The sequence below is a fragment of the Mobula hypostoma genome, unplaced genomic scaffold, assembly GCF_963921235.1.
Source record: "Mobula hypostoma unplaced genomic scaffold, sMobHyp1.1 scaffold_64, whole genome shotgun sequence".
Classification (NCBI taxonomy): domain Eukaryota; kingdom Metazoa; phylum Chordata; class Chondrichthyes; order Myliobatiformes; family Myliobatidae; genus Mobula; species Mobula hypostoma.
The window spans coordinates 76,367-102,416 of NW_026948239.1; the positions used below are offsets into that span (position 1 = coordinate 76,367).

At 46.0% G+C, this 26,050-nt stretch overlaps 1 protein-coding gene across 7 annotated transcripts in view; it reads right to left on the reverse strand.

Moving 5' to 3' along the window:
- Positions 1-11,653: 11,653 nt before the first annotated feature.
- The window catches only part of LOC134342135 (NACHT, LRR and PYD domains-containing protein 3-like), a 33,190-nt gene continuing 18,793 nt past the window's right edge, over positions 11,654-26,050 (reverse strand). For 4 of the 7 annotated variants that reach the window (XM_063040093.1, XM_063040094.1, XM_063040097.1 and 1 more), the window contains exons 5-13: positions 25,489-25,655; positions 23,432-23,603; positions 23,264-23,329; positions 17,467-19,192; positions 14,721-14,807; positions 14,384-14,554; positions 14,062-14,232; positions 13,737-13,904; positions 12,780-13,597 (exon numbers count right to left, since the gene is read on the reverse strand). In XM_063040093.1, coding sequence (XP_062896163.1) covers positions 13,510-13,597; positions 13,737-13,904; positions 14,062-14,232; positions 14,384-14,554; positions 14,721-14,807; positions 17,467-19,192; positions 23,264-23,329; positions 23,432-23,603; positions 25,489-25,655 — 2,816 coding nt within the window. In that variant the 3' untranslated portion in view covers positions 12,780-13,509. Of the gene's footprint in view, positions 11,795-12,779; positions 13,598-13,736; positions 13,905-14,061; positions 14,233-14,383; positions 14,555-14,720; positions 14,808-17,466; positions 19,193-23,263; positions 23,330-23,431; positions 23,604-25,426; positions 25,656-26,050 lie in introns of those variants that run through there. The other 3 variants (XR_010016954.1, XM_063040098.1, XM_063040099.1) reach the window with 3 other exon arrangements.

Here is a 26,050-nt window from a genome sequence, read left to right on the forward strand (position 1 = left end):
AGTGTTGAGCAGCAGTCTTCTAAAATGCCAATTCCAAATTCCCAATTCAACTATACGCCAATTTATCCTAATGCCAATTTACCTCTGAAATGTGGTTTTATCGTGACGGGTGTAGATACGTTCATATTTCGATCTATTTAACCTTGAATCTACATGGCCGGTGTGGAATCCGTGTCTCCCTCTGAAATCAATAATAAATGAAACATACAAAACTACAGAAACTAAAAACGCAGCGACAGCAAAGCAAACATCCGGGCTCACACTTGTCTTCCTTCAAAACCATCGCAGGCAGTTGTAGAATACAGAATAAACAACTTCCAAGCAAAATGTCTGAGCATGTATTCTAAAGAAATTAGGAGAGTAAGATGTGGAGCGGTGAGTCTCACATACAATAACGCTTCATAGAATTTCGAAAAAATATGCAGCCTCCAAATTTCGCATTAGTTCCTGGAAATCACTTCTTGCAAGGTGACACTTTTTTTGTCACGTGTATGGTTGAAAAGATGATTAACCCAGGCAACCTGTTTGTATTCTATACCTTCACAGTGCGGTCAGCGTCAATTTTGACCGGGCCCAAGAATCCCCTCTTGTTCTCAGTGTCTATACTAAATTTTGAACCACTGATCTAATTAGAATATATAAATAGCCTATCTGATATTATTAAATTGTTGATTAATCCTTAATTAATGTTTCAGAAAATCTAAAATCCATTCAGTACATACGGGTGAAATTTGACCAGGAGCAGTCTCAATGCACAAACATTTGCAGCACCGGGTCAAAAGTATGAACTTTTAAAATATTTTCATTTCACGCATTTTGAGTCTTTTTTAGAAAACGTCAGCAAATTTCGGCTAAAAATGGCATTTAGGGTGTTTTTAACTGCTGTCAAATGTCAGAACGGGTCAAAATTGACCCAAACAGTATGCAAGGGGAAACTTAATCATCCCCCCCCCCCAAGAAAAACTAAAGAAACACACGACTCACATAAGGCCATTCACGGCCGTAATCTTTCTCTTTCTCCTTCAGTTCAACTCACTTATTTCCAAACCTTGTGCTAATTTTAAATCCGCAATACATTCATATTTCCAAAATATCGCAGAAAATGACATTGCTCTTATTTGTTCAATAGTTCACAACCATCTGCAATTGTTATTATACAACGATTAATAAAGCCTTTCGACTCCAAGACAAAGAGATACAGAAAGTAATGTATAGCCCACGAGTAGATATTCAGCATAATTCAAATATGACGTTCCCACAACTCCAAGCATTCAACGACTGCCAAGATTTTTTGAGGATGTGACTAAACACATTGATTAAGGAAGAGAAGTAGATGTAGTGTATGTGGATTTCATCAAGACATTTGATAAGGTACCCCATGAAAGGCCTATTGAGAAAATAAGGAGGAATGGGATCCAAGGGGACATTGCTTTGTGGATCCAGAAGTGGCTTGACCACAGAAGGCAAAGACTGGTTGTAGACGGGTCATATTCTGCATTGTGGTCGATGACCAGTGGAGTGTCTCAGGGATCTCTTCTGGGACCCTTACTCTTCGTGATTTTTATAAATGACCTGGATGAGGAGGTGGAGGGATGGGTTAGTAAGTTTGCTGATGACACAAAGGTTGGAGGTGTTGTGGATGGTGTGGAGGGCTGTCAGCAATTACAGTGCGACATTGATAGGATGCTAAACTGGGGTGAGAAGTGGCAAATGGAGTTTAGCCCAGATAAGTGTGAAGTGCTTCACTTTGATAGGTCAAATATGACGGCAGAATATAGTATTAATGGTAAGACTCTTGGCAGTGTGGAGGATCAGAGCGATCTTGGGGACCGAGTCTATAGGACACTCTAAGCAGCTGCGTAGGTTGACTCTGTGATTAAGAAGGTGTACGGTGTATTGGCCTTCATCAATTGTGGAACTGAATTTAAGAGCCAAGAGGTAATGTTGCAGCTATATAGGACAATTGTCAGACCCCACTTGGAGTACTGTGCTCAGATCTAGTCGCCTCACTACAGGAAGGATGTGGAAGCCATAGAGAGGGTGCAGAGGAGATTTACAAGGATGTTGCTTGGATTCGGGAGCATGCCTCATGAGAATAGTTTGAGTGAACACGGCCTTTGCTCTTTGGAGCGACAGAAGATGAGAGGTGACCTGATAGAGGTGTATAAGATGATGAAAGGCATTTTCCCCAAGGCTGAAGTGGTTGCCAGAAGGGGACACAGTTTTGAGGTGCTGGGGAATAGATACAGAAGAGATGTCAGGGGTAACTTTTTTAGTCAGAGAGTAGTGAGTACGTGGAATGGGCGGCCGGCAGCGGTGGTGGAGGCGAATACAATAGGGTCTTTTAAGAGACTTTTGGATAGGTACATGGAACTTAGCAAAATAGACAGCTATATGTACGCCTAATAATTTATAAGGTAGGGACAAGTTCGGCACAACTCTGTGGGCCGAAGGGCCTGCATTGTGCTGTAGGTTTTCTATGTTTCTATGTTTCTCTGTTTCTATTTCTCTCCTCCAATTTCTAACCAAGGATCGGATTCGGATGAAATGACCCCTTTGTTGATAGTATCGGGGCGAATGATCCCCATTACCACCGCGGCAGCAACAGATTTGTTCACTGTACTGGGACCACTGTCCCATCCACCTCCAGCCCGGAACTACTGTCTTTACCGCCTTACTGAAGGAGTGAGGGTATATTCCTGTAGTGTGTTACTCCCTTTATCATCTCACACCTGCACTTCCAACTTCTCATGCTGTAACCATCCATTTATTACCTGGTAACTATCTGGTAAGGCTCTGTGAGATTGGTTAGACTCGACTTACTACGCACTGGCCCTTACTGACTCTCTCTAATGTTCCTGTTTGTCCAGACACTTCCCTTCATTCCCCATGACCAGCGTAGTCTGAACACCGAGGACAATTCCTCATTATGTAATTCTTGACGAGTTCCTTCCGATCAAAACTGTCGATATCATCCAGCGGCCGGCACTGACATTTATGGCCTTTTGCTGTTAAATTCTTCTGCAGTGTTTCAGACGCATTGAGAGTAATCTGGAAAAGCAAGGCGTCGTAGCTTTAAATAATTAATCGATTGGACTTAAATAGTACGATACGGTATAGTAGATAGAGCATAGAACAGAGAATATTACAATACAGTACAACCCATGTCTCCCGAGGTTCCGACAGCCTTTCAACTAATTTAAGTTCGATCTAACACATCTCCACCATACCTGAATCAGAAATAGAAACAGATCGAATATCACAGGCATATTTCGTGAAATTTGTTAACTTTATGGTGGCAGTAAAAATTAAATACATGATAATTTAATATAGAGATAAAAAACTGAGTTGCAGGTGGCAGCGGGGAAGTAGCTGTTCCTGAATCGCTGACCCTGAGCTTTCGGGCTTCTGTATCTCCCTCCCGATGGTAACACTGTGCAGAGGGCGTGTCCTGCAGGTGGGCAACTTTAATGATGGACGCCAGGGTTACAAGAATCACCTCTCCTAATAATGATCTGTGAGGTACAGAGAATCTGTATTTGCCAACAAGTAACTTCTATTATTTCAACCATAAAGCTCGTAGGTTCACACGACATCTTCACGCCATGACACTCCATGAACAGTCAATGAAGAGAAAGGTCATTACCCGGGAAAGGAGTCGACTCCGGCCAGAGAGACGAGAGAGAGGGACTGGGGAGAAAGAAACGGGACAGAGACTGGTGAGGGAGCGAGAGAAAGAGGAGGGTAGAGGAAGGCCATGGGGAGGGAGGCCATGGATCAGTGACGTACAGAGAATCTGTATTTAACAACAAGTAACTTTTATTAGTTCCCGCTCACCACGTGTCCGTGGGGTCCACCTTATCCACGGCGGTAGGTCTCTGGCTGCTGGAGAGTTATCGCACCTGCGTATTCGGAGCTCCCGAGTCTTCTACTGTTCCTCATCGACTGGACTGTTGGATCTCCGTCCCATTGGCTCAAGGTCACCTGACCTACCTGGGTGACCTTCTCATTGGTCATTGTACAGGGCTACAGCCAACATTGTTTCATGGTTCTGCTCACCCCAGCCTTGTGTATTCGTTTCTTAACACTCTGATTGATCCAAACCAGTTAAATGGGGAAACTCAGACAGAGTCTAACGAGATTATCGATTGCAGGTCTGGCATCTTGCATAAAAAGTAACTATTCCTCTAAGAATGGTCTCAGGTATATTGCTTTGATTAGATTGTCCCACAGCAAGAGTCAGTTCAGAGTCCACTCCTGGTCTCAGGTTTAGCAGATCATTACCTGAAGCTTCAGTTGCTCTGAATAAATTATCCAAAAACAAGAAACTGTTCAGAGTCCACAAAATGGGGGATACAAACTAACTTGTCTGCTTCCCCTTTCCTCGATCAGACTGCAGTTCCTTCTGGCCAACATTTCCCTCCCCTTAATCCAAAAATATTTATTTTAGGATTATTATCCTCCTGTCATTCAGTTCACTGCCCACAGGACTGCCTTGGAACCCAGCAGGTGTGTAACACTTACATTCTATATAAAAAAAAAATAACATTTACTGACTAAATTCGCAAACCGTATACTGACAATCGCCTCTGATGTTTCATGGAGCTATTATCCTCACTTTTCTCCATTATTTGAGCCTTCCATCTTCTCAGTTGATATACGTTAAGCAATACAATTATCAGGGTACATGAAATTAGTATTACAGCACCATATGTTATTATTCTTACTCATGGATGTATTTGAGTATTTGTCCCCCAATTCCAAAATTTACTGAAAAAGCCTGGGTCACTCAATAGTTCATCTGCCTTACCAACGCGTGTTTGAATTAGTTTAGTGTGTTTAGTCCATTGATGGGTTATCTCCCTTGCCTCCTCCACAACACGTGTCCAGTCTGCGGTCAAGTGAGGAATTGGTGGCAATTCAGTAACAACACGGCCCCACAGATATTCATCTGCATCAGTCCTTTGGATCTTGAAGTTCTCATCCAATACTGTGTCTCCTGCTGGCTGAGGAAAGGTTCGTCCTCCAATGGTCAGATCTAAAGTCACATTCGCCATGGCGACATTGTGACTTTCCAAAGGGCATTGTTTCCATCCGTTGGTATAACTTGTGGCCCCTGTTGATCTATAATATGTCTGTCCCACCAATGCACATTGTAAGAAAGACTGATTATTCACAGGCAAAATAGGTAAAGAAAAAAAAATTCATAAGTACTGAAATCACAGTTTGTAAGCTTCTGCTTTGTCATTTCTTCTGAATAAGAGCAGTGGTCTGCCCCTTGATGGCCTCGAGATAAATCTATCCCTTTCCAGGTACCATTCATAACAATAGCATGTGTGGGTGGGTAACTTAAGGATATTCATTTATTCTCATGATATTTGCCAACATAGTGAACACTTTTCAAAGGGTAGTTGAATTATCTCAAAGGGTAATTTCAAAGGGTAATGTTGAATACTGCCCGACGTAAAACCTTCCTTTACCATCATCACAGGTACCCATTACTCTGTTGGTTATTGTAAGTCTTCTATTATGACACAATGCCACCTTTCTCCAACGCATTCTTTTATCTGCTCATCTGAGACCCAATTTCGTACTTGATGTGCATGAAGTTGTAACAAATTAGTGCCAATCATGGTAAGCAACCAACTAGCATATGTAGCACAGATCTCAGTCCTATACTTTTCCTTAGACGTGAGGTTCATGCGGTCAATAATCAGATTTGTTGCATCCTGAAGGGGCTTCAGAAATTTACTGCATCCAGGGTTATTTGGGATGCATGTCGCCCAATCTGATTAGTTTTGTACCTGATCTTCGTAATTTTCTCCAGCAATATCCCTTATTTTCTGCTGGAGAGACTGTTCTGATTTTCTATTTCTACTTTATCTAGGGTGTGACCATTGCTACCCCTGATGCATAACCTGCTCCCACTAACTTTTCTATTTTTGACTGGCTTAAACTCACTCCTGCTTAATTGAAGGTGAGTAAATGAATTTCTTGTTGTAGGCGAGCACCAATCAGGCAGCATTATTTCATTTAGATTAAAGATTGCCTGCATATGCTTACACCTTGGTTCCAAAGTGACAAATTCCCCGATATACTCTGACACTAATCCTACCCTGTTTGTATCACACTGGGTCTCACTATATTTAAACTCCGGTGTAGTTTCCCTCACTTGTGGGTGCGGAGTAGTGATTTTTCGAACAGTTTTGAAAAACTGGAAAGGGCCTGGCCCCTGACAAAAACTCTTCTCCGTGTCCGATAGTGCTTCCCCATTCTACTCTCCCCGTGTACTACATTTCTCTGTGGACAGTTTAGAATGACAGAAGCAAACTTTAAGAAACTTTTGGGATGACCGCCCCAGTCGATATACCTCTTGTGTAAATCACTGCCCCACTCAATATACATATGAGTGCGATCCCACAGGACTGTAATCTTACCATGGCAACCATTACCTGAAGGCTGCCCAATAATGGACCTAGATACTGACTCATATGTCCCATCTGGGATACTGAATAATATCCCCTCTAGAGTTTCATGGCACAGGAACTGTACCTTTCGTCCACGCACATTAAGCCATCTACTCCAGTATAACACAAGTTTGCGTCCTCAGTTTCTCCTCTGTTGGACCCTATTCCCCGTGTACGTTGAGATGATTTGTTTCCGTTCACTGAGTTTTTTTCCAAGCAACGACATCACTGTTGACACATTTGTCCGCTGTCCTGGCTCTGGACCAAAACTGACATTCATGGTTGATGCCATCGCAGTACAATACGTTGTTCTCTTGATGTTGAATTAACCCTGTGACGCACAAGGGTAATATCTGCTCATATTTCCAGTTTAAACGTTAAATTATCTTATTTCCATATTTTGTATCTGTTCTTCTAACAAATCCAATCTGGGCTCCCAATTGTCTTTGGACTCAAGCCATCTGTCTTTTCTTACCCATTTTAGATTCAAAATAGGAAGGACTAGCACTGGCCTTTCTTACTTTTCCTTTGTTTTTTTTTGACGAAACTTCCGTGATTCTCAGGATGAGAGGATTGAAAATCAACCCCTTGATAGGACCTGTTCTCATCTTCTTGGGACAGTTGTTCCATCCTCGGGTCTCCCAAATCAGGGCCATCATGTTGTACATCAATTGTTATGTGCCGAGGGTGATAATATTCCTGTTTCCTCCCCACCCATTTCAGCTGGTGGATATGGTACCACACACTTTTATGTGGAGAAGTCAGCACTTAGTACACTGAAGGGCTTGCTTTGTCAGAGGGAGCTTCGCTCTGAATCTGACTGCGGTAGTCTGTGATGAAGCGGTACGGAGGGAGATTCGCATTGTGTCTGACCAGGGTTTCGTGTGTTCGGACGGGGCGGAGGGAGCTGCATTTTGTGTCCGACCACAGAGGTTTGTGATGGGACGGTGCCGCAGGAGGTTCGCTCTGTGTCTGATAAATGTTGAGTTGTTTCGGATGTTGTAGAGGTGTATCTGACCCGGGATCTTTGATTGTGCGGTGTAAGGGTCTTTCGCGGAAATCCCCCAATGTACCTATTGCGACCGCATGCTCCCTCTCCATGGACGGACAGGCACGAACGTATCCTCGGAGGGCCCAGGAACAAGACCACCAGGAGATCTGAGATGCAATGGGACTTGGGAGTCCTCGTGCAGGATACCCTTAAGGTTAACCTCCAGGTTGAGTCGGTGGTGAAGAAGGCGAATGCAATGTCGGCATTCATTTCTAGAGGAATAGAGTATAGGAGCAGGGATGTGATGTTGAGGCTCTATAAGGCGCAGGTAAGACCTCACTTGGAGTGCTGTGGGCAGTTTTGGTCTCCTTCTTTAAGAAAGGATGTGCTAACGTTGGAGAGGATACAGAGAAGATTCACTAGAATGATTCCGGGAATGAGAGGGTTAATATATGAGGAACGTTTGTCCTCATATTTGTCCTCCTTGTAACCCGCCCCCATTCTGTACTGGGTGCTTGTATATGAGGAGCTTGGGGCTAAAATGCGGCCAGAACCTGAACAGCAGCCCCGGCTGATACTCACAGTCACACACAATTAACTGACCGGTGACAATAAGAGAGCCAGGTTGAATAATCAGTCCTGTTTCTCACCGTCACTCTGCATCGGGGAACCAATGTTTATAAAACTACACTTCGGTGTCCGAGATCGCCAGGGTCACTGCCGAGGAATTTGTCAATTTAACATCGTTATATCGGCCAGACTGCAAAATGAACCGTTACTGCCGAAATTGAGCAAAATAATTTTCTCCCCGGGTAATCCCACCCCGGGACACTGGTGGCACAGACTGAACCCCGCTCCCCGGGCACTTCCTGTCTTTGTCATTCCCCGGGTGCCCACTTGGGCGACTTATCGAACCCGGTCATCCAGCGGTAGCAGCACCGCTGAAGAAGGAGCGGAAATACGTCACTGCGGGACCACATGACGTCACAAAGCGCGCTGCCGGAGTAGGAGTCAGTTACAACCGTTGGGAATTAAACCTGGAGCGCGGCCGTTGGAAGGGTGGATGTGAGTTAGAGGGGAGGGAGGGAAATAGGCCAAAATGTCCTTATTCCGCGGGCGGGGATGTTCACACAATCATTTGATCGAAATTTTACTGTCAGTCCGGGTCTGGGATCCCCTCAGTTCCTTCTCCCCAGTCTGACTGAACTGATTCTCCACCAGCCTGAAACAGATGGAAGAATAAAGATGACATAAACAGATTACACGGCCGTGTCAGTAACAGTTCAAACACTGTAAATGATGACGTGCAAGTTCTGAGGGAAATTAGAAAAGTGATTTAGAACGAGGGCTGTTCCTGGCGTTGGGTGGCAGTAGGGGAATGATTTCACCTTTCATAGAGAATTAACAGGGATAATGCCGGGACTTGAGTTCCTGATTTACAGGGAAAGTTTGAATACGTGGAGAGGATAGGGTGAGTGCAGATTAGTCAGAAGAAGGCGGGGAATGGAGAGGCGAGGAGAGTGCGGATGGTAGATAGGGTAGAGAGTGAGCGCGGGGTGTGGAATAGCGAGGAGGTCGCGGGTGGTGGGGTAGAGTGGAGACCGCAGACGGTGGCACAATGAGTCGACGGCGGGGGCTGAGAGAGTCAGAACAACACCAGAGCTGGGGTAGAGATGTCAGGGCGGCGGTGGAATAGCAAGGAGGGAGCGGCGAGCAGGGAGCGTGGCGAGCGCGCTAGGTAGGGTAGAGATGACAGGTTGTGAGACGAGGTTGTGCGGTAACGAGGAGAGCACAGGGGGCTGGGTAGCGAGGAGAACTCGGGTTGTGGTAGAGACGAGAGTGTGGGGTTCGGGTACCGAGGAGAACGTCGGGGCGGGGGTAGAGTGGAGATCGCGGAGGCTGGGACAGTGGGTCAAGTGCGGGGTGTGAGATAGTGAGGAGAGTACGGGAGGTGGGGTACAGATGACAGCGCGGCGGCGGAGTGGCGACGAGAGCGCAGAGGGTTGCGAGGAGAGCGGGGAGGGAGCGAGCAGAGCGCGGAGCTCAGGTAGCCAGGAAAGCGTGGCGGTGGAAAAGGGTGGGGACCGCGGTGGAGGTGGGGAGCACGGAGAGGGCGGCATTTCGGGTAGGGATGAGAACGTGCAGAGTATGGGGAAAGAGGGAGAGTGCAACGGCGCGGGGTATCGAGGAAAGCACTTAGTTGGGTACCGAGGAGAAAACAGGGGTAGGGAGTGAGGAGAGAGCTGGAATGCTGTGGCGAGGAGAGCGAGGGAAGTGTCTGCGAGGAGTTCGCGAGAGGTAGTGTAGTGAGGAGAGTTTGGGGAGTCGGTGCGCGATGCGAGCAGATGTTGGGCTGTGGGGTGGAGAAGAAATCGGAGGGGTGGTGGTGACAAAGATAGCGCGGGGGTTATACAGCGAGGAGCACGCGGGAGGTGTGGTAGTGAGGAGAGCACGGGGAGCTGGGGTCGAGAAGAGAGCGCAGAATGGTGCAGTGTACAAAGGAGAGCGCGGGAGTGGGGCTGTGGAGGCAAGATCTCCGGGGTGGGGCGGGCGAACAGCGCGGGTGGTGGGGCAATGATGAGAGCTGGGGGGTGGGGTGGCGCTGGCAGCGCGGAAAGTGGGAGTGTTGGCACATCTAGGAGAGAGCGGGGTAAGGGACAGTGGAGAAAGTGCGGAGCTGGGGCGGCAACGAGATCGCGAGGGTTGTGGCGGCGAGAGAATATGGGCGCAAGGAGACACAGGGTGTGGGGCGGTGAAAAGATTGCAGTGGGTGTGGGACGGAGAGGAGTTCGCCTGGAGTGTTGGGTAGCGTTCAGATGGCGGCGCCGTGGGACGGCGTGATCATGGGGTGTGTGTGGCGGCGAGGAGAACGCGGGGATATGACAGGGAGTGCAGCGTGGCTGGTGGGGCAATGGGGAGAGCGCTGGTGGTGTGACAGTGACAGAGCGTGGGGAGCTGTGGTAGAGCGGCGAGCACGGGAGCAGCGTTAGGCTGTCGAGGAGATATCGGGCTGTGAGTTGGAAGGGAGATCGCAGGGGTTGGGCAGCGAAGATAGCGCGGGGTTGGGGTAGAATTATGCTCGCGGGAGATGGGGTACCAAGGAGAACGCGCGGTATAGACCAGAGAGGAGAACGCAGGGTTGGAGAACAGATCTCGGGAGTGTAAGTTGGAGGCGATATCGCAGAGACTGTGGCGGCGAGGAGAGCGCAGGGTTGGATGGTGGTGAGATCGTGGTGTGTGTTGGCGAGCGGAGTGAGAGGGCTGATGCAGCGAGGGGATGGCGGGTTATGGGGCAGTGAGGAGAGTGCGAGCGGTTGAATGTTGAGGAATGTGCGTCCTCCGCACCGGGTATGCGACACTGCCATGCTAGTGTGAGGTGCTCTAGACCATTCTTGTATTGCCCAAGATACGCAGGGCAGCAGTCACCCCAGGTTACTGTTTCCCTCAAGTCCGACACCAAGACACAAAGTTACAGCTGTTTATTGATTTGAAGACCAAGAAGGCATGGACAAGGAAGAGACAGGAGATCTAACAGGACTGGTTTGAACCGGTGGACTGGTCCGTATTCTGGACTTCACCTTCGACTCTGGATGAGTGCGCCACGCTGACTTCATTAGGTTCTGTGTAGATGAGCGGCTGCCTATGAGTACTTACTGTACACATGCAAATCAAAAGCTGTGAATGAAGCAGGAGGTTCGCAGTCTGCAGTGGACTGGGTTTGTGTCACTTAGGTCTGGCGACCAGGTCTGTACAAGAAAAGCAGGGATGACTTGCAGAGAGCTATTTCAGGAGTGAAAGAACAATTCCAAGGATTCCAACTCCAGCGGGGTTTACAGATCATTACTTCCTGCAAAGCGCAGCTCAACGTCACGAGTGACAGTGATGCCTCAGTTCCAGACGAGCTCAACACACCTGATGCTCGATTTGAAAGGCAGAATAAAACTGCACTCTTGCTGATAACCGTAGCACCCAGTGAACTTGCAATCTGTCCCGGAGGCAGTCATCAGGAGAGTGAAGCATCGCAAGGGGGAAGGCCCCGACTGAGCACCTGGTAAGGTTCTGAAAACTTGTGCCAACCAACTGGCGGTATTCAGAGACATTTTCAATCTCTCACTGCTATATTCGTAAGTTCCACCTGCTTCTAAAGATCAAGAATTATACTGGTGCCCAAGAAGAGTAATGTGAGTTGCTTGAATTACTATCGTCCAGTCGCACTCACATATACGGTGCTGTCGTGATGCGAAAGTTGGTCATGGCTGGAATGAAGTCTTGGCCTATCGCCACAAAGCCTACGGCCGCTACGATCAGACAGGCTCTCCACGCCGCCTTACATCACCTGGACAATACAAACACCGATGTCAGGATGCTGTTTCTTGACTATAGCTCTGCGTTTAACACCATCATTACCACAGTGCTGATTAAGGAGCGGTAGAACCTGGGCTCCGCATCTCTCTCTACAACTGAATCCTTGACTTTCTAACCGGTAGACTACAAACTGTGCAGCTAACGTATCCACCTCCCTCACAACCAGCGCTGGTGCAACTCAAGATTGCGTGCTTAGCCCACTGCTCTACTCTCTCTACATTCTTTAGACTGAGCTGAAATACCATCTGTAAAGTTGTGGATGATCTGACCATTATTAGCAGACGCCCAGACGGTGAGCAAAGTGCGTGCAGGAGCGCGATATGCCAGCCCGTTGAGTGGTGTCACAACAACAACATTGCACTGAACGTCAGTCAGACCAAAGAAGTGACTGTGCGCTTCAGAAAGTGTGGGACGTACCAGTCCACACTGAGGGATCAGAGGTGCAGAGGAGAGCCATTTCAAGCTCCTGAGTGTTAATTTCTCTGAGGACCTAATGTGGTGGCAACATACCGATGCAGCTATAAAGAAAGAAAGGCAGCGGCTATGTTTCATTGGGAGTTTGAGGACATTTGGCATGTCGCCTAAAACACATGAAAACTGCTACAGATGTACCGTGGCGAGCATTCTGACTGGATGCATCAGGATCTGGTATGGAGTCACGGGATTATACTGCATATTATCAAAGCAAGCTGCAGAGAGCTGTTAAATTAGGCAGCTCCATCTTCGATACCAGCCTCCGCAGTATCCAGGACATCTTCAAGGAGCGGTGCCTTCGGAAGGCGGCGTTCATGATGCAGGACCCCCACCACCTAGGACATGCCCTCTTCTCATTGTTACAGTCGGGAAGAAGGTACAGAAACCTGAAGGCACACACTCAGCGATTCAGGAACAGCTTCGTCCCCTCTGTCATAGGATTTCTGAATGGACTGAAACCCATGAAATCTACCTCACTACTTTTTTAATTTCTATTTTTGCAGAACTTATTTAATTTAACTATTCAATATACGTATATGTACATACTGTATATATTTTTATTTGTTGTCATGTATTGCATTTTAGACCTACCACAATGTTAACTAATTCCAAGACATATTCTATTAAAGTTGATACTGATTCTAATGACAGAAGTAAATTAAACAGTGTAAACTTCTAACATGCGGGAATAAATAAGCTGTTCCCGACTCACTCACAGTCACACACAATTAACTGACCGGCGACATCGAGTGACCGGTTGAATAATCAGTCCCGTTTCTCACCGTCACTCTGCATCGGGAACCAATGATGATAAAATCACACTTCAGGCCCGTGTCCGAGATTGCTGCAGATCCAGGGTCACTGCTGAGGTATTTGTCAATTTAATATCATTATACTGACTGCACTGCTGAGTGTATCATCCACAGCAGAGTGACCTTCTCGCCAGATAATCAATCTAGGGACTGATGTCCTTTACTGAGCTTCGCCCCCGGACGCCTCCTGACTTCCCAGGGTCTTCTTTGGGAAGAAATCCGGACCCAGGAATCCGGTGGAAGCAGTTCCGTTGGAATTTCATGACTGTGATAAGGAGTGGAGCTGGAGTCCGTTGGAATGGTTGGCTATCAACCCCGGAGCATGGCGATTAAACGGAAGGGCAGCGAATTGGCCAAATGTCCCCATCCCCTGGGCGGGGATGTTCACAAATTCAGATGTTCACAGGATCACTCTCAGTCCAGGTCTAGATTCCTGCAGAGAGCTCAGTTTCTTCCTCCCGGTCTCACTGAACTGATTTCTCACCAGCCTGAAACAGATGGAATGAAGAGGAAATAAACAGATTACACAACAGTGTCAGTAACAGGAGACTGGGGTTAATGTTTCAATAATGTTTCCCGCGGATCTGTTGATGTTTTATCGCATTGAACATTATCACAGACTCTCACCAGATCCACTCCAGACTCGTACGAGTCAGTAAGAGGCGGCGGAGAGCGGGGATTGATCGGTCTGTGAGCGAGTTCAATCCCAAATCCAGCCCCGTCAGTGTCTGGTTTGCAACGAGAGCGGAGAGGAGATCGTCGGTACCAGAATCTGTGAGACCAACACAGTTCAACCTGGAGATGAGAGAGAGTGAGGGTGAATGATACAGAGAGACAGGAGACAGTACAAATCCCCAGAGTTTATCAGTAACACAAAATTACTGATCACATTAATGATCTGTGTCAGACACCCAGTGACTGTAAACACAATCTCCCACAGTCTGGTGCTTACCCCAGTTTCTGTATTTTACACTTTGGGTTCCTCAGAGCCGTAGACACCAGTTTCACTCCTGAATCTCCCAGTTTATTTTTATTCAGGTCCAACGCCATCAGTGATCGGTTTGTACTGAGAGCAGAGACGAGATGCTCGGCACCAGAATCTGCGAGACCGACGTCAATAAGCCTGCAAATATAAGAAAGAGGGTAAAGCACAGGTAGACAGGAGACGGTACAAATCTCCGGTGTCTATCAGTAACAGAATTACTGATCGTATGAATATTCAGTGTCAGAAACCCAGTGACTGTGAACGCAATCTTTCACAGTCTGGTACTTACACCAGTTTCTGTATTTTACACTCCGGGTTCCTCAGAGCCGCAGACACCAGTTTCGCTACTGAATTTCGCAGTTTATTTCCGTTCACATCCAGCTCCGTCAGTGATCGGTTTGTACTGAGAGCGGAGACGAGATCCTCGGCACCAGAATCTGTGAGACCGACATTCTCCAGCCTGGAGATGAGAGATGAGAGTGAGTGTGAAGGACACGGAGAGACAGGAGACGGTAGAAATGAACAGTGTTTATCAGTAACACAATTACTGATCACATTAATGCATTAATGTTCCGCGGCAGACACCCAGTGACTGTAAACACAATCTCCCACAGTCTGGAACTTACCACAGTTTCTGTATTTTACACTCTGGGTTCCTCAGAGCCGCCGACACCAGTTTCACTCCTGAATCTCCTAGTTTATTCTCCCCGAGTCTAAGCACAAACAGAAAAAATGATGAACAACGTGATTCAAACCGTGGGTCTGAGGGAATTTCCCTCACTGGGATATTTCAGGAAACATTAAATCCTTCAGTAAATCACTGATCGGAGTTCCCATCACTGTCAATGTCCAGCTCCAGGGTATTCACCGAATGTCAGGAATTTAGCCTGTTGGTATGACCTTGATAACTCCACACATTCTGACTCATTCGCCGACTGTGAGCAAAATGTTCTTGATGTGAGAGAGTCATAAGGGCAGGGTTGAAGGGTGGGAGAAAGTCCCACAGTGAGGAAGATTTGAGAATGGGACCGTGTCGATGGGAGATGGTGGACGCGACCCCACCTGAGGAAAAGGGATAGAAAGACGGAACCAGCAGAAGGAAGGGGAATTGGGTAGAGTGATCCCACAGGAGGAAGGGGGATGGATAGGAAAAAAATCAAACAGGAGGAAGGGGATGGGGAAGTGCGATCCAACAGGAGGAAGGGGGATGAAGTAGAGCGATGCACCTGAGGAAAAGGGATAGGAAGAGAGATCCCACAGGAGGAAGGAGGATGGGAAAGAGATATCCCTAAGGGAAGAAGGGGAATGGAGAAGAAATCGCACAGGAGAAAACCAACGGGAAAAGATAACCCCTCAAGACGAGAGGATGCAGAAATAGATTACATAGGGGGATGGGTCTGAACTGATCCCACGATCGAGAGGAGGTGCGCGCATGGGGACTGTCGCATTCAGTGTCTGACTGGGTATTAGTAACATCGAGAAGGAACATTGTCAATAAACGTGTCACAGGCAGCGAGAAACGGCCATTCCAGTGATTTACTACCATTAAACTAATGGCCGTTGTTCACTGATCTGATGATGACTCCAAAATCTCCTGAGGAGGAAACTCAGACCTTTACTTTCGTTAGGAAATTACTGACCGACCCCCTGGTAATTTCTCAAAATTCTTCACAATCTGTTATACTACAGTTTTACCCAAATCCATTTACAAACCCCATTTCCAAAAAAGTTGGGGCATTTTCCAAAATGCAATAAAAACAAAAATCTGTGTTATGTTAATTCACGCGAACCTTTATTTAACTGACAAAAGTACAAAGAAAAGGTTTTCAATAGTTTTACTGACCAACTTAATTGTATTTTGCAAACCTACACAAATTTAGAATTTGATGGCGGTGGCACACTCAACGAAAGTTGGGACAGAGGCATGTTTACCTTTGTGTTACATCACCTTTCCTTTTCATAACACTTCTTAATCGTTTTGGAACTGAGGATACTAATTGTAGTAGATTTGCAATTGGAAATGTTGTCCATTCTTGCTTGATAGAAGACTTCAGCTGCTCAACAGTCCGTGGTCTCCGTTGTCTGATTCTCCTCTTCATGATGAGCCATACATTTTCAATAGGAGATAGATCTGGACTGGCAGCAGGCCAGTCAAGCACACGCACTCTGTGTCTACAAAGCCACGCTGTTGTAGCCCGTGCAGAATGTGGTCTGGCATTGCCCTGCTGAAATAAGCATGGACGTCTCGGGAAGCGACGTCGCCTTGATGGCAACATATGTCTCTCTAAAATCCTAATATACGCCTCAGAGTCAATGGTACCTTCACATACATGCAACTCACCCATGCCGTGGGCACTGATGCACCCCCATACCATCACAGATGCTGGCTTTTGCACCTTTCGCTGATAACAATCTGGATGGTCGTTTTCATCTCTGGCACAGATAACTCAACGCCCGCTTTTGCCGAAAACTAACTGAAATGTGGACTAATCTGACCACAGCACACGTTTCCACAGTCTTTCGGTCCATCTGAGATGAGCTCAGGCCCAGAGAACTCGCCGGCGTTTCTGCATAGAGTTGATGTATGGCTCCTCCTTGCGTAATACAGTTTCAAGTTGCATTTCTGGATGCAGCGACGGACTGTGTTGAGTGACAATGGTCTTCCAAAGTACTCCCGAGCCCAGGTGGCTATAATTGTCACAGTAGCATGACGGTTTCTTAGGCAGTGCCGCCTGAGGGCTTGAAGATCACGCACATTCAACAGTGGTTTCTGACCTTGCCCTTTACTCACTGAGATGTCTCTGAATTCTCTGAATCTTCTCACAATATTATGTACTGTAGATGTTGAAAGACCTAAATTCTCGGCAATTTTGCGTTGAGAAATGTTCCCTTTGAACTGACTTAACAATTCTCTCACGAAGTTTGGCACAAAGGGGTGAGCCATGACCCATCCTTGCTTGCAAAGACTGAGCCTTTGATGGACGCTACTTTTATACTCAGTCATGATACCTCACCTTCTACCAATTAGCCTGCTTAATGTGGAGTCTTCCAAACCGGTGTTACTTGAATATTCTGTGCACTTTTCAATCTTATTTTAACTCTGTCCCAACTTTTGTTGAGTGTGTTGCAGCCATCAAATTCTAAATTTGTGTATCTTTGCAAAATACAATTAAGTTGGTCAGTAAAACTACTGAAAATCTTTTCTTTGCACTTTTGTCAGTTAAATAAAGGTTCACGTGAATTAACATATCACAGATTTTTGTTTCTATTGCATTTTGGAAAATATCCCAACTTTTCTGGATATAGGGTTTGTACATTGAAACAACATAATGTAACGGTTTCACAGTTCAGAGTGAAGTTAAATGGAATTACCCCAACTCCTGGCACTTGTGCAGCCCGGGTCCCAGCCGCTGGATTCCTTCACACTGAATGTGGCAGTTCCACAGGTCGAGGTGTTTTATTGTACCACACAGCCCGAAGACATGAGACAGGACCGCGCAATCAATCGGGGTCAGTGTCATTCCCATGAATGAAAGTGTTTCCACAGATCCCAGTGTGGCCTGAGCCAATCCACGATTCTGAGACTCAAACAGGTAGTGCAATGTGTTCATGAGGCTCCTTTTACCAGCTTCACTCCTCGTGTTTCCACTCTGGCGTTTAACCTCCTCCTTCACCCAGTCAATCACCCGGCAGGTTGTTTCATGGGGAAATGGACCCAGAAACTCCTCCAGGCCCCGAGCTGTCATTGGGTTGGAGAGACCAGCAACAAAACGGAGAAATACCTCAAATCGCCCATCTGTCGTGTTGTGGGCTTCGGTGAGGAATTTCAGGATATCCCCGGAATGTGGAGTCAGGAATTGTGCAATTGCAGCTACAAACTCTTGGATTGTGAGGTGTGGGAATGTGTACACCACACACCGGGAAGTGTCCTCTCTCTCCAAAAGCTCCATCAGGAATCGGGAAGGCTGCAGATTGTAGTGGATCAAATCTTCACTTGTAAATACAGTCTTCTGCTCGGACACTCCTCTGAAGGCCATCTGACCTACCCTGAGTAACACATCATGGGGTCTCTCAAGCTCACGGCCGTGGTTTTTCAGGATGTTGCAAATATAGTAGGAATATAGTTGGGTAATGGTCTTGGGAATTCGCTGCGGGTCCCTGACTCTTCGTGTGAAGAAGGGGCCCAGTGCCAGAGCGAGGATCCAGCAGTAGGAGGGGTTGTAGCTCATGGTGTACAGGATCTCGTTCTCCTTCACGTGTTTGAAAACAGCTGCTGCCACCGTCTGATCTTCAAAATACTTGATGAAATATTCTTTCCGTTCCTCACCAACAAATCCCAGGATTTCAGCCCAGACACTGATCTCTGCCTTTTCCAATAAATGTAACACAGTGGGACGGGTGGTCACCAGCACTGAACACCCTGGGAGAAGCTTGTGCTGGATTAAACTGTACACAATGTCAGACACCTTGCACTGGAATTCAGGATCCGTGCAAGCGTACTGAGATTCTGTGTTTCTCCGACTGTCAGCAAAATCGATTCCGTCCTTGTATTCATCCAATCCATCGAATATAAACAGCAAACTTTCTGGGTTCTTCCACAGTGTTTCTAGAACATTCCTCAGGTAAGGGTAGAAAAACAGCACCAGGTTCGAGAGGTTTATTATACAATTGATCGTGTTTAACTCTCGGAATTTGAAACTGAAGACAAACTGGAACTGTTGGTATATTTTCCCCGTGGCCCAGTCATAAACAATCTTTTGTACCATTGTTGTTTTGCCGATCCCCGCGACTCCGGCCACTGCAGCTGAACTCCCTGCTTTGGAATTACTGTGGGAAAAGCTGCTTTGGATCAGCTGATCCGTCCGGATTTTTTCCAGCTCTACATGGAGATGTTTCTTTCTCAATTTTTCATGGGTTCTGCCTCTTGCCAGCAGCTCATGTTCCACCAGTCTCCGATCTCGAACAGTAGAAATGACCGTGAGCTCAGCGTATCGATCAACCAGCTGGGAAACCTTCACCTTCTCCCTCATCAGGATCGTGTTCACTCTCAGTGTTTCAGTTTGTGCCCGCAGAGTCTCCTTGTGTTTCTGTTGAACATCTTCCGTGGGAAAAGAAGTAAAATGATTACCACATACATTTGTCAAAGCACACAACTTGAAAACTGCAACTGGATCTCTGTACTAATATTGCAAGAATTGAAAGTTTCTATGGATGACAGTGTTGACTATAAAACCTGGTTCACGGGCAACGGACACAATGGTAATCAACCACAGAGAAAATACCGGACTTGTACAATCTGATCGTCAGCGAACAGTGAAGGTTAACTTTCCTTCGGATTTTTTTTTATTATATCCCACCTGCCCAAGTTATTGTACATGTGGGTTTTACAGAATTTCTTTCCGACACCCAGTGCTTCCTTAAGTATCATCACTAATGACTCCACAATCTCATTCATGACAACACCTTCCTGACGAGCCACTGTGACGTTCTGGTGTTCTCATCCCTCGTCCTTCATCATCCTCAACCTGTCTGAATGAAAATACACGCTCCTCAACTCTCAGCAACCCCCCATCAGGCAACAGCACACTCATCTTCCTGCACTGAGATCGCTCACTAATGTTTTGAATTAACAGTGTTTACTCACAGACTATTTATGCTCGTCACGGTCTCTGGAATCTGTCCCAGCAAGGCCACATTGGCTTCATCAGTTCAGACACGCTGCTTCTCCACACATTCCACTGACAGCCATGGATCTGAACTCTAATGTACTGTACTTTTCCTCACACTCCCCAGACTCTCCCAGAACTTCCTTTATTATACTATTTGTTATCTGGGATATTGCACACGCCAATCGGGACAGAATGTGAAAAATACATGTGAGGTGAATTTCTAGAGAAAATTCATATGGAATATTCCAGGCAACTATGGATACGAGTTCACTGGCAAAGATCCACTGCAGAGGAAATCGAACGAGCTTGTATGTGATGAGGAATTTCAGCTGACAGATGCATTTACTTTCTCTCTTTGGCCGATAAGCTGGTCAGCTATTGGGATGCATTGCAATGTAATAAACAAAAACTGATAAAGAAGGAAAAAACAGTCTTACAGTTTGCAAAATAATTTGGAGACATTTAAAACCGAGACGAACGAAAATATCATAAGCATCTATTTTCTCCCATCAATCAAGTTAGCAGAACTGTGGTCAATTGCCTTGCATGGTTGATAAATAGTTGTACAAATTGAGTCGTTAGGAAGTGAATGTATTTTCATGGGCACTGGGAGTCTGAGAGGTGGTCTATATTGATTTGGATTTCTTTACTTGCTGGCTGATTTATTTGGACCATGGCTCTCTCCTATTCCCCTTCTGATTTCCGTCTCTGAAACTGCATCTGGTTGCACAATATCAGATTATAAGATCATAAGATATAGGAGCAGAAGTAGGCCATTCGGCCCATCGAGTCTGCTCCACAATTCAATCGTGGGCTGATCCAAATCTTCCAGTCATCCCCACTCCCCTGCCTTGTTCCCATCCCCTTTGATGCCCTGGCTAATCAGGAACTTTTATATCTCTGTCTTAAACGCACCCAATGACTCGGCCTCCACAGCCGCTCGTGGCAACAAAGTCCACAGATTTTTACCACACTCTGACCAAAGTAATTTCTCGGCAAATTGCTTTGTTAGTGTTTAACATGTTCACCAGCGTCAAGTTAGAATCCCAGCTCCTGCCCATTAACGTAATGAACAATAAACAAATCTGCAATGAACAATAAACATGAGTAACAAATCTGAGAGGACATCGCCATCAAAATATTTACTTTTTTTTAGGAGACTGTTCATCTATTTAACTGTGAAGTGAAAGTTATCTTATAAACGAACTTAGTTCCTTCTTTTCTGAAATAGGCGCGTCCACTTTGATTCAGTTATAACTCAGGCCACTGAAGAGCCAGCAGGAGATAGTGGAGTAGATCAATCAGACAGAGATGTTAAGAGTGTTGAAGGATCCGGGGATTCTGATTTCCCCAAGATAAACAGGGATCGCTTGGCGAGGGGGTAAAATTTAAAGTGCGTTCAGGAGAGGTTACTTTGACAAAGTCATTTAGACAGTAATACCTGACAAGGGCAGATCTGGCCTGCTTTTTTATGTAGCCAAGGCATCTTAGATAGGTTAATAATGAAGCTGAGCTTCACAGCAGTCAGGGAAAGGAGTAAAGGTGGATTCATAAAGGAGGAATGATTTCAAGTGTATATGACAGTGGAGACGATTGAACGTAATTGTTCATCCAGTAAAACAGGGTCATGTGGAAGTGAATAGCGGGAGATTGGGGCCAATATGTCCCCGTGGGCTGGAAAAGGGGAAGTTGTAAGGAAGTTTGAACATCAAAGCATCTACTAATAAAGAGAGGTATTCTCAGATATAGAGAATAAAAAAAAATAGATTATTCTGGAAAGAGTAGAGGAGAATACGAAAGGAATTATGAGAGCAGTCTGGGACATGACATGATGATGCTTAAGAAAAACGCGAAAGCGATTTGTGAATATATTAAAGTCAAGAGAGGTTCATTGTATCAGGACACTCCAGGAAGTACATGGTACTTTCCTGTGTTAAGATCCAGCCAGGGCTGTCGGCAGTTTTACGGTGCAACAACAACCTACACGGTCGTAATGTGGATTAAATGAATTATGGTTTAATATTCGAACAAACTGTACTGAGTGGGACTCGGGCTGAAGGAACTGCTTCATTAGGTTTGGAGATACAGCACAGTGACAGCCCCTTCCAGCCCAGATGTCCACACCGCCCAATTACACCAATGCGGCCAACTGACCGACTGACCTATACATCTGGACATAGACTTACTGAGAATAGTCTACATGGCTTCATGTGTGTAGGACATGTCTGATCAATCTTATGGAGGTTTTCATTTCCTAGGCAGTAACCAGGAGAGTTGATAAAGGAAAGGTAGTCGATGCTGTCCACAGAGACTTTAGCAAGGCATTTGACCAGATCTCGCATGGGAGATCGGTCATGAAGGCTCAGTCGCGCAGCTTTCAAGATGAGTTAATAAATTGGATTAGGTGTTGATTTTATGGGATCAGCCAGAGATTGGCAGCTGATGGTTGCTTCTCTGACTGGAGGCCTGTGAATTGATCCTGCAGGGACCGGTGTTGGGTCCGTTGTTGTTTGTCACCTATATCAAAGATCTGAATAATACTGTAACTAGCTGGATCAGCACATTTGCGATGAAATCAATATTGTGGGTGTGACAGACAGCTAGGAAGCCTGTCATGACTAGCAGAGGGATCTGGAATATATGGGAATGCAGATAGAAATTAATGCAGACATGCTCGATGCGTTTCACGTTGGTAGGACCAGCCAGGGTCCTACACAGTGAACGGCAGAGCCCTAAGAAGCAAAAGAATCCGGAATACAGGTGCATAATTACTGAAAGTGCGGTCACAGGTAGATAGGATCAAAAAGAAAACTTTTGGACCTCATAAATCAAAGTATTGACATGGGATGCTATGCTGAAGTTGTGTAAGATATTGGTGAGGCGCAATTAGCATTATTGTGTGCATCTTTAGTCACCTGCCTACAGAGCAGATCTAACTGAGGTTGAAAGAATACAGAAAAAATTCATAAGGCTGTTGCCGGGTCTGGAGGACCTGAGTTATAACGAAAGGTTGATTAGCTTCGGATTTTATTCCTTGGAGCCTAGAAGCCTGAGGGGAGATTTGATAGAGGTATACAAAATTATGAGCAGTATGAATAGGGAAAATGCAAGCAGGCTTTTCCCACTGAGATGGGTGTGACTACAACCAGCGGCTATGGTGAACTTTTAAAGGGAGTGTTTGGGAAAACTTCTTCGCTCAGAGGATCACAGTGCATAGAACGAGCTGCCAGCTGTCGATTGCTGTGTGTAGATGCCAGAGTGATGCTTACCGCTGAATAGTCGAAATAGTGAACTGAATTATTTGCAGAAAGTCGTTGGAAATGGTCTGAAGTGTAGCGAAAACTCTGAATGCCCATCAGCAGAAAGTTATTTCCAGACAAGACCGTTCCTTTTCACAGACACTTACACCTGGACACCCAGTTTCTCCAATCTGTGAACGATCGCGGTCCAACATCATTTCTGTCAAGTAATCAGTTTGAAACGTTCATTTCATCACTCACCCTTCAGTTGCGAGGATAACTCAGAAAAGCCTCCGGTGATATTCGTGATTTCAAATGGATCAAGACCTGTTGACATCGAAAAGCTTTCATGAAACCTTGTCAAACATGCATTGTTACATCTGGAAAGTTTCAATCGGATTTAGGGCAGAGTGTATTATTTCACTGTACCGAGTTCCTGGATTTCCTTCAGTATCTTCTCCAACTTCGGTAACTGCTTCCTCATTTCCACAAAGGATTCCCACAATAGCCTCCGGGCCTGGGTGCCTTTCTCCATCACCAGACTGAGGAGGAGTGTACAACTCTCCGTCCGGTTTCCCCTCTCCACGAGCTGAGTGACTTTCTGTAAAGAACAACAGTGAAGAGCGGGCGGCGAGGCACAGAATGACGAGGAAAATATCTGCTCACTGATAGGACATTCAATTAGTTACACGGCCTAAAAGCACACGAACAACCAACGGTCCATTCCGGGTCCTTTCTGTAAATCTATGGGTTCAGACATTGGAACCAAAGCAAGAAATGAAGACATTTGTATTCCAGTATTATTGTCGCGGTGTGAGGTAATCTCCTCTGCCAGATTCGTTCATAACCCCACTGGCCCTGTTACATGGTTGTGTTGGAGATGACAATGTCAGGTAGTCCTTGGGGCATTAACCCGTGGATTATAGCTCATTACAATTCTACTGCTGCTGCACAACCCATTGGCCCATGGACGAAGAGCTTTGCGCTGCTCTCCGGTCTGGGTCTGTCTCTATCAGTATTATGGAAATGACATGGACATGCTCAGTGTGACAATTCCCTACCTACAAGTACTTCCGTTGAAGACCCCTATTGATGTATACCACAGTTGGAAGTTCAGTATGTTTGATTATATTGGATTGTGTCTCGACTAGTCTCTGGGACAATTCGCAAATTCCTGTTCAGTACATTTACTGTTTTAGAGGATCCTTCCGTTTGACCCGGGCTGAGGTGCCTTGATCGAACGTGAATCAATCGAGTTAGTTCTCAAATTCTATACCATTAACTGCATTCGCAGTGTCCTGGAAAGACGGAGCTAGTGAAACACAGCGAACAAAGCTTTAGCTACTCTATCAATTACAGTCCTTCTGGAGTACGATTACTTCAATCAACAACCTGTAATGTTCAGTTGTGAGTTGTTATTGTTGAACCGACTCTACGATCTGGCACGTGTGGCGATTCGGCGAGCTAATGTCTCGGTTGTACACGTCCGCCACGGGCACTGCTGGTGTGAACTTTGGACCGTATCGAGGTGGGGGTCCTTGTGCTTGAATGATGAAAATGGATTGATGGTTGGCTATTGGTGCAGCGAAATTATTGGACAGAAGAAGAGACAGGACACGGGCCCGAGAGCGAGGAATAAGCATGTTCAACCGGCTGGCCATATTGAAATGGTTCAAATGTCGCCAACGGGAACGGGAACGAAAGGCGGGCCGATGACTAGTTCGCTGCTCACGGGGTTTACTCACCTCTGCCGCTGGTGTCTCGACTAGAGGACCAGCTCCAGCAGTGAATTTGGCTCCGTGGCCGAGTAATCACTTTCCATTTTGGTGATCTCTATGCTTCAGGTTCTGACTGTAAATTGTTTACTTTTGGTGCGTGGACGACCTGCTCTGTCTTATATTTCCACAGCCTCAGTGTTTGACTGTCTATATTGTATGAGTTTTTAGTAATAGGTTATATTATATATATTTGATACTTGTAAGAAATGGAACCTCAAGGTTGTATGCTGTAGACAGACTTTGGTAATAAATGTTGTTTGAAGCTATGAAATGTTGAAGACAATTGGATAAGCACGCGAAAGGAAAGTTTTAAAGCCATATGGCACCTTTTCCTGGTGTGTGATTCGAATTCTAGGGCCACGACATTTCAGGCATCTGGCTGTGTACGGGAGTGATGTGACAATATCGATGTGGTGAGCAAGGTGTCTATCTACAAATGACAGCAGAAAAATGGGCATTTGCATCGTTGTTGCGGAGAAATGAATCTAATCCAAATATGACCAAAGGCCTTGATGGATGCTTCAATCAGACTATAATTTCTGTATCTGATTCACTAAAACCCATTTCCTTTGGCACTGTTGAGTGCAGCATATTTGGATGGATGAATTGAGAATGAACCAGTGATTGAACAATTGCCAGTGCTCACCCCAGTGGCTTTAGTCCAGTGGTTTAACAATAAACGGAACCCAAACTGTTCTTCTCGCTCACCTCGTGTTCAAGTTCACTAAAATGTCGCTCCTGTCTCAACTTCAAGCTGAGTCCTTCTATTCCTTCTTCCATTGCAGGTTTCAGTCCCTTCCTGTAGAAATTTGTCAGATAGAGCAGTTGATAATCGTCGAACTGTGCCAGGACATCTGAGATTGTATGTTTGGGATCTGGGGATAGAAATGTGGAAAATACAGTACTGTGCGACGTGGAGTGGAAAGCGCGTTGGTAGATCCAGAGGGGAGCGAACGATGTTGGAAATAGTGTATGTGGAGCGCTGCAGGAGTGGAGTGGGATACGTGGCACAGAAAATGGGAGGGGTGTGGGACATGTGGTAGAGAAGGATTGACAGGGGTGGAGTGTAGCACGGGTGCAGACACGTCCCCCACTGAGATACCTGAGACGGCCATTTTGTTCCACACAATTGGCTTACTGACCATTACAGAATCTCTCTCTGATCTCTCTCCTTTACCTTTTTCAAACCATGGGTCCCCTCTCACTGTCACTTTGCACATTAAGTCCACTCTAGAAACCCGAATTAGAATCAAGTTTATTATCACTCATA